This window comes from Schistocerca gregaria, chromosome 6, assembly GCF_023897955.1.
Source record: "Schistocerca gregaria isolate iqSchGreg1 chromosome 6, iqSchGreg1.2, whole genome shotgun sequence".
Taxonomy (NCBI): Eukaryota; Metazoa; Arthropoda; class Insecta; order Orthoptera; family Acrididae; genus Schistocerca; species Schistocerca gregaria.
Genome location: NC_064925.1, coordinates 272,712,336 through 272,724,542, shown reverse-complemented (window position 1 = coordinate 272,724,542; position 12,207 = coordinate 272,712,336). Strand labels below are relative to the sequence as shown.

At 38.6% G+C, this 12,207-nt stretch overlaps 1 protein-coding gene across 1 annotated transcript in view; it reads left to right on the top strand.

Annotated features, from left to right (window-relative positions):
• The window catches only part of LOC126278953 (xanthine dehydrogenase), a 224,379-nt gene that overhangs the window by 156,045 nt on the left and 56,127 nt on the right, over window positions 1–12,207 (top strand). The window contains exons 8-10 of the mRNA XM_049979232.1: window positions 2,805–2,881; window positions 7,142–7,235; window positions 7,785–7,897. Coding sequence (XP_049835189.1) covers window positions 2,805–2,881; window positions 7,142–7,235; window positions 7,785–7,897 — 284 coding nt within the window. The remainder of the gene's footprint in view (window positions 1–2,804; window positions 2,882–7,141; window positions 7,236–7,784; window positions 7,898–12,207) is intronic.

The following is a 12,207-nucleotide window of genomic DNA, read 5'->3' as shown; positions in this document are numbered from 1 at the left end:
ACTTTTCAAAAAGTATGAAATAATAAATGAAATGATAAAACATATGAACTGTAAAATAAAGTTAATACATGTTATCAGTGCATCACAAATGTTCAAATGGTTCTAATGGCTCTGAGCACTATGGGACTTAACTGCTGAGGTCATCAGTCCTCTAGAACTTAGAACTAATTAAACCTAACCAACCTAAGGGCATCACAAATAACCATGCCTGAGGCAGGATTGGAACCTGCGACTGTAGCAGTCACAAGGTTCCAGACTGTAGCGCCTAGAACCACTCGGCCACTCCAGCCGGCCATCATGCACGTAAACAGGGTATTATAGAGTGACAATGTCCATTGAAGTTAGCTGTGTTGTAACTGTAAACAGCGACCTCTGACTGAACTCAACCTTTGTCATTAATAGACATGTTATGCAGAAATAAGTGGTTTTAACGTTTTTAGCTTAAATTTGCTGGTGTGTATTTTATGATTAACTTACTTTTATAGCTTATGCAGCTGTACATTTAAACAATGTATCTCCAGTTTGGAATATCAACAATGTGAGGAAAAGATACATTGCTACTCACTGTAAAGATAATATGTTGAGTTGCAGACAGACACAATGAAAATACAGTTACACATTTGCTTTTGCCCAAAGTCTTCTTCAGAAAAGGAATAACACTCACATGCACATATTCCTTGATGCAAGCAAGCACACCTCACGCACACATGACCGCCATCTCCAGAATCTCAGACAGAAATGCAACTATCGTGTAGAATGGAAGCAGCTATCTGGAGGGGGCAGGGAAGGGGAAGGAATAGCAGGGTATGGGTGGGGGTGAGGAGGTGGGGAAAGAAGAGCATTGTCTGGTGGAGTGTGCAGGGACTAGACTGCTACCAGGCACAGTGTCAGGAAGCTGTTGGGCAGGAAAGTTGGGAGGAGGAGGAGTGAAGGGACAGTGAAAAAGAGAGGAATGGGTAAGGGGAAAGATGGGTGGGTGTGTTGGTAGAGGGCAGCACACAAAGACGGTGGCAGACAAGAATAGGGGGAAAGTGATAGGACAGAGGGGGTGGAAACTGTTGGATTGTAGGTGTGGGGAGAGTGGGTTACCTTAAGTTGAGGTGAGGGTAATTTCACGAGCGGAGAATGTGTTCTAAGGATAACTCCCATCTCCGCAGTTCAGAAAAGTTGGTGGTGGAGGGGAGTATCCAGATGGCTCAGGTAGCGCAGCAGTCACTGAAATCAAGTGTGTTATGTTGCACTGCACGTTGTGCCAGAGGGTTGTCTGCTTCGCCCCTGGCCACAGTTTGGCAGTTCATCCTAGTGGACAGGTGGTTGGTAGTCACAACAATATAAAGTCATGTAATGACTGTAGCAGAGCTGTTATATGACATGGCTGCTGTCACAGGTGGCCTGGCATCTGACAGAGTAGAATAAGCCTGTAACAGGATTGTAGTAGGGAGTGCCAGTGGGTGGATTGGGCAGATCCTGCACCTCGGTCTTCCACAGGGATATGATCCCTCTGGTAAGGGGTTGGGATTGGCAGTGGCAGCATAGGGATGGAGTAGGATGTTGTGAAGGTTGGATGGGTGATGGAAGACCACTTTAGGAGGGGTGGGAAAGATATTGGCTAGGATGGCCCTCATTTGAGGGCATGATGATGGGTAATCAAAGCCCTGACTGTACGTTTAATAAGGCATGAATGTTACATTATAGTAACTGATTCCTTATATGTCCTTTAGCACTGAAGATGGTCATACAGTGGCCAAACTATGGGCATGCAATAAACATTATGTGAGACTGATTCCTGTACTCTTTACAATTTGAGTAACCTAGTCATTTTTGAAGAAATAAAATATATTTTTTTGTCTTGATCATCATAATCTACAACCAAAAATTTTCAACAGTGATTTGTGTTAATTTTTCCTTGTTAATGTGTAACATTTACTGATAATGAAATATTTTGTAATAACTAAATTGATCATATTTTCAGTTTTTGAAGTGTAGTGCAGTTTCATTTTAAGATATTCATTATAAATGTTTTTGTGTCATTGCTTCTTAATTGTGTCTAAAAATAATGGCCTCCATCGGCAAAAATAATGAATACCATCTTCTGTTTCAAACAAATTGAGGGTTCATCAACAATCAACAACAAGAGATGATATCTCACAAGTGAATGTCATGCAACATTATCCATATTTTCATCCCTTGTAGTGAATTGGCTTTCCTCGGTAGATTGTTGAGTGGCTTATCATACTTTCAAGCAAGTGTTATTATTTTTTTCCTCAAATGAACAGCAGGCCAGTCAAATGTTTATTCATTAATACTAAAAAAATTACCTTACAGGATGTTACTATCCATACAATTAGATAAGTGTCAGAAAATCAGAACTGATGATGTGTTCATATTTTGAAATTCAGAATTGTTATAACCTTTGTCCTAATACACACTTTTGTTTACTAAGGTTTATGCTTCACACAAACTGGACTTAATTTTGTTGTATCATGATTTTCAGATGTACTAATTCTTACAGCATTAGACAGTGAACATAAATGTTGTATTGCACATGTTTCAGCACCACATGGTAACTTTTTTTTAAAAACTTACTGTTGTGTACATCTTTATCATTATTTTGTGGCCATCTCATTTTTTGTGCTAATACTGTCAACTGTTTAAGTGAGTGGCAATTGTTTTGTTATGATGCTACAGTAATTAGGCTTAAGCTATGATGTCTTGTGTGTGTTTTGTGAGCTGTTTAGTGTGCAAATGAAAACTGAGAAAACAGCTGTGATTAACCCTCTTTCCATTTTTCAATACTTTCTCAGATTATAAAACAAGAGTGTTCGTGGCCATAACTGAAATGCTGCATTGGTTTGCTGGAAAGCAGATCAGGAATGTTGCTGTAAGTATCCAGACAATATTATTTATTGTAATGCCTATCACATGTATGCAGGATGTATCACAAAAACACAAATCATCTTTGTTAGTTGTTCAGGATAGAAACAAACATTTATCAAGAGGAACCCATGTCAAAAATGCATAGCTTTTGGCTCTGTGAGGTGTAAGAGTTTGAGAACAGTGATGGCAAAGCTTTTTTAGATTGTGTTTGGTATTCTAATTAGTTTGCAACTCATTAGCTATTGCAGAAAAATGACACACAGACTGCACCTATAGAATACTTAATGTGTTGAGTAGGATTGGCAGACTGATCACTTTTCAAGATAGAATTCATGTCCACAAATTTGTGATTGGTGTGTTGTAGGGTGTCACAGCTAAAGTCAAAATTTTGCATTCCAACTCAATTGCAGAGTGTAAACTGGCAGTGTAGAGACTGAATGAAACAGATGTGGCTGTGCATTCAGTATTTTATTGCAGCATGGATCATGCAAGAAGGTGCGCCTCTTATGCACTGAAGAGCCAAAGAAACTGGTACATCTGCCTAATATCGTATATCCTCTCCCCCCCCCCCCCCCCCCTCCCCCTGAGCATGGAGAAATGCCACAACATGACATGGCATGGACTCGACTATGTCTGAAATGAAATAGTGCTGAAGGGAACTGACATCATGAATCCTGCTGGGTTATCCATAAATCCGTAAGAGTACGAGGGGGTGGAGATCTCTTTTGAACAGCACATTGCAAGGCAGCTCAGATAGGCTCAATAATGTTCATGTCTGGGGAGTTTGGTGGCCAGAAACAGCGTTTAAACCCAGAAGAGTGTTCCTAGAGTCACTCTGTAGCAATTCTGGATGTGGGGGTGTTGCATTGTCTTGTTGGAATTGCCCAAATCCATCAGAATTAACAATCAACATGAATGGATGCAGGTGCCAAACAGAATGTCTTCCACCATAGCATGCTGGCTTTTCATTCCGGGGGGCCTGGGTTCGATTCCCAAATGGGTTGGAGATTTTCTCTGGTCAGGGACTGGGTGCCTGTGTTGTCTTCACTATCATCATTTCATCCTCATTGACACACAAGTCACTGAAGTGACATCATTTCAAAAGACATGCACCAGGCGATAAGGTCTACCCACTAGGAGGTCCTTGCCACATGATGTTTCATTTCATCAGAAAGGATGCTTACATACGTGTCACCTGTCAGTCATATCTAGACTTACCAGGAGTCCCATACCACTCCAACTGCACACGTCCCACACTATTACAGAGCCTCCACCAGCTTCCACAGTCCCCTGCTGACACCCAATGTCCATGGATTCAAGAGGTTGTCTTCATACCTGCACACATCCATCCACTCGATACAATTTAAAATGAGACTCATCCGACCAGGTAACATGTTTCTAGTCATCAACAGTCCAATGTCTGTGTTTGGGCACAGGCGAGGTGTAAATCTTTGTGATGTGCAGTCATCAAGGGTACATGAGTGAACCTTTGGCTCCGAAAGCCCACATCAATGATATTTTATTGAATGATTCTCCTCAGTCATCATTGGTCCTGTTCTTGCAGGATTTTTTTCTAGCCGCAGCGATGTTGGATATTTGATGTTTTACTGGATTCCTGATATTCATGGTACACTCATAAAATGGTCCTACAGAAAAATCTTCACTTTATCGCTACCCTGTGCCACTTTCTTTGGTGCTTCAGTGTATTACAGAAGCATACATCAGGGATTTCATTGTACTCCACAGAAAATAGTCAAGACGTAGTCAAGAGGTGAAAGATATGGTGACTGCAATGACTATGGGATAGGTCCTCCTCTGCCAACCCAGTGATTTGTGTATGTGGAGTACTGTTATTTTGCAGTCATCCTGTAGGGTGAAAGGAAGATCTCTGGGAGAAATGAGGTAGATAGGTCCTGGTATTCTGTCTGACATTTGATATGGCCCAACCTATTACCCCAACCCACATGATCACATTGATCCTGTGTTGTTTATCTGTAAACACTTGCATAAATGGATTATTGTTTTCCCAAATATCAGTGCTGTGTGAGTTTACAGTATCATCACAAATGAATTTAGATTCATCGATAGATGGTATTAAAGTTGTTAATTATAATTGAAATATGCAAAGCTGTGAATACCTTGGGCAAACTGCTTGCCAGGGCAGTCTTCAGTAATTTTGCATGGACTTCACAAATGGTATGGATGTAGGTCTTATTCACAGATAGCTCTTCACACATTAGACATACCAAATGCTTATGGTACTTGGTTAGTTCTGGTGGATGATTTATTTACAAATTTCTCCAGCTCATCTCCTTCAAAGGTACCATTCTGAACTAAGCAATACTCAGAACACTCAAACTACACATTAGAACTACAATAAAGACCCCTTTTTACACTTTTTGGCAGACTGACTAAAAATGTGTAAAATACAGGAAAGTGTAAGAAAGCCAAAAAGCCAAAATGAGTAAATTACTCTGACCATCATTCTCTTTATATTGTTCAAAATATGAAGTTAAAACCATTTAAACGTTACCTATTTACAAAAAACTGAAATAATGTTTTTATTTTTTTCTAACAGCAATTAGCTCTACTTGTTTCTCCACAGTGTACAAAACATCAGTCACAAAGGCAGTGACTGAGTACTGACACACAGAAAAAAATAAAAAATAAAAAAAGTAATAAAAAGAAATGTGTATGGTCATGTCCACTGGTGTAAATAAAATGTGGAAGTTAGTGTCCTTTATGTAACTACATTAAAAACATATTCATGTTCTAATGTCAGACTTTTTATTGTTAATCATTATAAAATTATAGTAAATAAAACTTGTTACACAGTGTTGGTTAAAACACTAAAGTTGGCAGCTTTCACAAACAGAGAAAAATAGGCACAAAATCTACAGCTTGCTGCTGACAATGGCATCACTTGGTTCAGGGATGTCCTGGGTGAGAAAGAGGGCAGAAGTTGTTGTCATGTTATAGAGCGTATTAGGAGGAATGTTTACATCTGTCGTCAGATTTTACCAACCTAAGACTGTGTGACTAGTACGGATTAGTGCGAAAGTAACCATGAGTTGTAAAATCCCATTATAGAAATGGCAATCTTGAAATGTGGTGGTTATTGTTGTAAATGGCTGTGAAATTAAATTGAAGCTGTTGTAATACAACACAGTGAACAAAAGGAAGGTTGCTCCTGGAGTCTCTATTGTCAGATCTTGATTAATATTAAAGCAGTGACTCGGCATACTTTCCCACCATTTCAAATACTGCAAATCGATAATACAGGTGGCCACAATCCAACATGCCAACAATGAAAATCTTGCTTGCCATGATAACACTATGCTAAACAATCAATAACTTTGTGTATAGTCTGTGTTTTCTGCTTAGCCTCAAGCCTGACTCTGAGTAGGAATATGATGCACTTTTTGCAGAAAGTCAAAGTTAAAGGTCATGATAACTTCAAAGAAAACTTTAAATGCAGGTAATGTTGAATGCAATGTAAAATGTGGGAAAATGTAAGAAGCAGGAACTTAACAATGTTTTTTTCTGTATATAACAAGAAAATGTAAAAAAACAGAAAATATTATTTGCTATATGCACATACTACAATTTTGGAAAATTGCCAAGTCCAATATGTGGTACTTACATCTAACTTTCCACTCTCCCATAATTCCTCTTAATTTTTTGATATGTTAAGTAATGTGTAGTATTTCTGTTGAAAAACCTGTCTTCATACACACTTCCACTAGTTCTACCATTGCTATTAACTTTTCCATTTGTAGGCAGTGTATTAGTCAGTCTATTACTTGTGTACTGGTACATAAGATATGGTAAGATGCAGTGCTTCCAGAGGAATACTATCAATGCAATCAATATGTGTAAACTAGATTGACAGCTAATGTGTTCTACACCCAATGAAGTTACTAGACATAATGTGGGAAACCACTGTTCTCAGACTTCAACATTCCATAGGGTCCAGACTGTGCATTTCTGGACAGGCATTCACATTTGAAAAATGATCAGTTTGCAGTCTTGTACAACATGCTAAGTCATATCTGTGTTTTTTTATTAAGCCCTGTGTATATATTCTGTTAATGTACGTGTGTCCTAAATTTGGCTTGTAATGATCATTATAAGATGTCAGGTTCAACAAGACTTTGCTAATAACAAATAAAGACATTGTACTATGTGTATAGTCCACTAAGAGATGAAAATATAAATTCATTGTTTTGCACACATCTTCCAACTGATGTCTCTTTTTTTTCAGGCAGTTGGTGGTAATATAATGACTGGGTCACCAATATCAGACTTGAATCCAATATTTATGGCAGCCGGATGCGAACTTCAAGTTCAGAGTGCAGGTAGCTATTTCAAATGTCTTAGCAAATGATTATCATTAAAAACATAACAGAAACAGTTTAACTCTATTACTAGGAAAAGAGAATGGTACACTTTAAATAGTGGAAATATTGCTCTCTCTCTCTCTCTCTCTCTCTCTCTCTCTCTCTCTCTCTCTCTCTCTCTCTCTGTGTGTGTGTGTGTGTGTGTGTGTGTGTGTGTGTGTGTGTGTGTGTGTGTGTGTGTGTGCGCATCTGTTTTCACAAGAGTGTCTAAATTGAAATTGGATAGACATTGAGATAACAGTGTAAATGTTCTGTGGGTCAATAACAGAGGTGTGTATGTTTGAACTGCCATTACATGGCTGAGAAGTATCAGTACTGTGGAACAATAAGAAATATCCTTAACTATGACATCATGGTAGTCTATGAATAATGACTTTTTGAAGATTTCCATCTAGCATTTTGAGAAAGGGGAGAAAATTGGCGGTAATGAATATTTTATACTCCATAGAAACTCTTTTCACTCTGTAGTTACTTTGTGATGCACTTTAAGATTTCTTTCTGTTCTAGAGCGAGGACAGAGATTTATAAAAATGGATGAAAAGTTCTTCACTGGATACAGAAGAAATGTCATTCAACAGGATGAAGTTTTGGTCAGCATAAAAATACCATATACAAGTGAGGTAATAGATTTTAAACATAACTATAAATGTGAAGCAGAATCAAAAAGTTATCATAATCAGTTTAATAAACTTGCTAGTTTTCAGAATAAATCCTTTGACAGGCTAGAATCCTCACATACGCGGATGGATATGTGTGTGTGTGTGTGTGTGTGTGTGTGTGTGTGTGTGTGTGTGTGTGTGTGTGTGTGTGTGTGCGCGTGCGAGTGTACACCTGTCCCTTTTTTTTCCCCCTAAGGGAAGTCTTTCCGCTCCCGGGATTGGAATGACTCCTTACCCTCTCCCTTAAAACCCACATCCTTTCATCTTTCCCTCTCCTTCCCTCTTCCTGAAGAAGCAACCATCGGTTGTGAAAGCTAGTAATTCTGTGTGTGTGTTTGTGTGTTTTGTTCATTGTGCCTGTCTGCCGGCGCTTTCCCGCTTGGTAAGTCTTGGAATCTTTGTTTTTAATATATGATTCTATGATGTTTTATACAATGTGACTCCAGAAAGGATGTTAAATGTATCTAATGAATTTAGCCACGTGGTTTTATCTTTGGCCCAGCATACCCGCACAAAATTATTACCTTCGTTCAGTGCTGATTGTTGCAAAATGGCTGATACACTGAAGACACACAGTGCTTCATTCTTTTAAATTATTTCAAGTCAACAAAGTTCATGAAATAAATACAAGCAGGTCGTTTTCAAACATTTTTACATGTTACCCCCATCTTATCTCAACCTTCAAACCTAGGGCTAGTTGGAGTATCTTACTCCCACAGTATTTTTGTACAAATAGCAAGTCATATTATACCAAACATGATTAAAATTGCTGCCTGTGTTTGTGAATTGTATTTTATGTCAGCCATTTTCACCCTCATTTACATCCATAGTGGTGTATTGCTGTCACAGTAATTTTATCCAGACAACAATCAGTATGTGTACCAGTTCTTTAGAAATTGCTTCAGGCATGATGGAGGTGTGCCACAATAAACTCACACTGTTATTGTCATTGTGGGCTTAAACTAAATTGTGCTCTTTTAAAATTTTTGTGATCAGTTAGCCTATCCTCACTCAAAACAATCATTCTCTAATTTGATTGTCCAATTACAAGAGATAGATTAGTTTGAGAATTTTCAGATGCTTACAAAATTTTTGTAAGTTACCAATGTGAATGTTTCGGATATGTAATTTATTTTGCAACAAATCAGCATTTGTTGTTCACAGTTCGAAATTTCATTGTACATCAATGCACATAAATGTGTGTTTTTGAGAATTTTCACAAGTTATTATTGTCCTTTGCATAATCTATGAGCAATTTGTAGGAAATCAGTTTTTGTGATTTAGTTACTGTAGCAGATTTTGTAATTAACATGTAGTTTTCCATTAAAGAGAAGTGGCCCTATATAATACCTACATTTATCACAAATTAACTCTGTCTGTGAGTTTGCCAACAACTATAATTAACATAAAAACATTTAGGAGACTAGTAATCTTTGCAGCAGATTTTCGTGTTGCTTTAAAAGGTATCTTGTTTTGTGTATTTACTTCAGGTCTTATAGGGAATTAGCAACTTTATAGATAAATGGATTAAAAGATAATCAGCAGGCTTAATTTAAAGTCATATTCTCACTGCCTTGTAATACATAGCACCACCCAAAATGCAGCCCCACTGTGAATGCTGTTCTCAAACATGGGATGAGGTGGTTGATGTTCATAAGCAGCTGGAAATCATCCTGACTACTGTCAAATGAGTGGCAACTGCTGCGAATAGGTATATTGGAAGAGCTTGTGAGAGTCGTGTACCTGTAATACCTGTACCAGACATACTTCAAGTACCATCAAGTACTAACTGTCCTCTCTTGGGATCCTGTCTCCTGTGCAGAAAGTACAGGAACTGTCATTACATGTCCACTTGACTGCAAGTGGCTTGTCAATGGTAGCTCTAGGTGTCCTATACACAGAGGATGGGGACCAGGGAGGACTCAGGATGTTTTACCGATCACCCTGAACAACATATGAGGTGCTGTCTTTCACTGAAACTGAAACTGAGTCAGTTATACTCACTTCACCCATTTTGGGTAAACCTGTTTTGTCTGGTGCGAGGAGGAGACAAATGCAACAGGATAGGAGTCTACTAATCATTGGCACTTGAAATGTATGGCACATGATGGTACCCCTCAGGGAAATGGCAGCAATGGACAGGAAAGGACACCTGGTGCACTCAGAGTGTGTACCTGAAGCCTCATTCAACATGTTGAAGAGGCTTTTCTGGCAGACATTGACGAAACAGGCTGCAACCAACTGTAGATTGTGGTGCACACTGGAGCAAATGATGCCTGTCATCTGGGCTCAAAGGCCATTCTTGAGTCATTCCAGTGACTGGCAGAGAAGGTTAAAAAGACCAGCCCTGTGTGTGGAGTTTCAACAATGCTTTCAATTTGCATCATTGTCCCCAGAACTGATTGTGGCCCTTTGGTTCTGAGTTGTGTGGAAGGAGTGTACGCAAGACTTCAAAGGTTCTGTGACAAGATAGGCTGTGACTTCCTGGACTTGCACCATAAGGTTGAGAATTGTAGGGTCCCCCTAAATAGGTCAGGTGTGCACTACACATCAGAGGCCGCTACTCAGGTAGCTGATTGCATGTGGGGTGCAGTGACAAGGCTTTTCTTTTTTTTTTTAATTAGGTGACTCTATATACAATCCAGATAATGATAGCTGTAGGACACCCAGAAGTAACAGTGTAAGAATGCCTCCCACAGGTGAGAATATTAAAATCCTAATGTTAAACTGCCAAAGCATTCACAACAAAGTGTCAGAGTTTGAAGCACTCAAGGAAAGCAGTACAGCTCACATAATACTAGGTCCAGGAAACTGGCTGAAACTTGACATTAATAACAGTGAGATTTTTGGGGAAAATGTAAGTGTATATCAAAAGGATAGACAAGTAAGAAGTGGAGGTTGTGTATTTGTTGCAGTAGACAATGAACTAAAATCCACCGAGACAGAAATTAAAGGTGCATGTGAGACTGTTTGTGCAAGACTCAGAATCAGAGGTGGGGATAAAATGATAATCGGATCCTTCTATCACCCACCAGACTCATCTCCTGATGTAATCAAAAATTTTAGAGAAAACCTCAATTTGCTTGTACATAATTCTGTAATCTTCAGTGGAGACTTTAATCATCCAACAATCAGTTGTTAAAATTACAGTTTTGTTAGTGGTGGGCATGGTAAGCCATCATGTGAAATTCTCTGAAAGTTACCTAGAATCATGATGGAAATTGTTGGATCTAATGGCAACAAATAGACATGACCACTTTGAGGATGCCCATATTGAAACTGGTACCAGTGGCCATGATGTGGTTGTAGCAATAATGTTTAGTAAACTTCAAAGAACAACTAAAACAAGCAAAAAGATGTATATCCCCAGTTAACTGGGTAAAAAAATCAGCAGTGTCATATCTCAATGAGGAACTCGAAACTTTCAGCACAGGGCTGGAGCATTACACTTTCAGCAAAGGGCTGGAGCATTAGAGGAACTCTGGCTCAAGTCTAAAAGAATAGTTTACTATGCACTGGATAGATATGTACCTGGTAGAACAGTTCATAATGGTAGGGAACCTCCATGGTATACTGTCACTGTAAAGTAACTTCTAAAGAAATGGAGATTACTCCATAACAGGTATAAAACAAAGCATAGTGCCGTAGATAGAGAGAGATGCTGAATGTCTGTCAAGAGAGGAATGAATGATGCTTCTAATGATTACTGCAGCAGAATATTGTCTAGTAATCTTTCACAGAACCAAAAGAAATTCTAATCATATGCAAAGGCTGTTAGTGGAACCAAAGTCAGTGTCTGGTCCCTAGCAAATGAGATTAGAAATGAAATTGAGGGTAGCAAAGCAAAAACTGAAATGCTTATGTCTGCTTTCAAATGTTCCTTTACAAAGGAAAAAAAGAGAAGAATCACCCCAATTTAAACCTTGTACCATTGAAAAGATGAATGAAATAAGTATAAGTAACACCGGTGTTGAGAAATGGCTGAAATTGTTAAAACTGAACAAAGCTTCAGGCACTGATGGAATCCCTGTCAGATTGTATACTGAATTTGAAGCTGAGTTAGCACCTCTTATAACTATAATCTATCATAGATCTCTTGAACAAAAAGCCATGCTCAGTTGTTGGGAAAAGACACAGGTCACAGCTGTTTACAAGAAGGGTAGCAGAAGTGATCCACAAAACTATCATTCAATATCCTTGACATCAATTTGTTGGAGAATCTTAGAACATATGAGCTCAAACATAATGAGGTATCTTGAACAGAATGATCT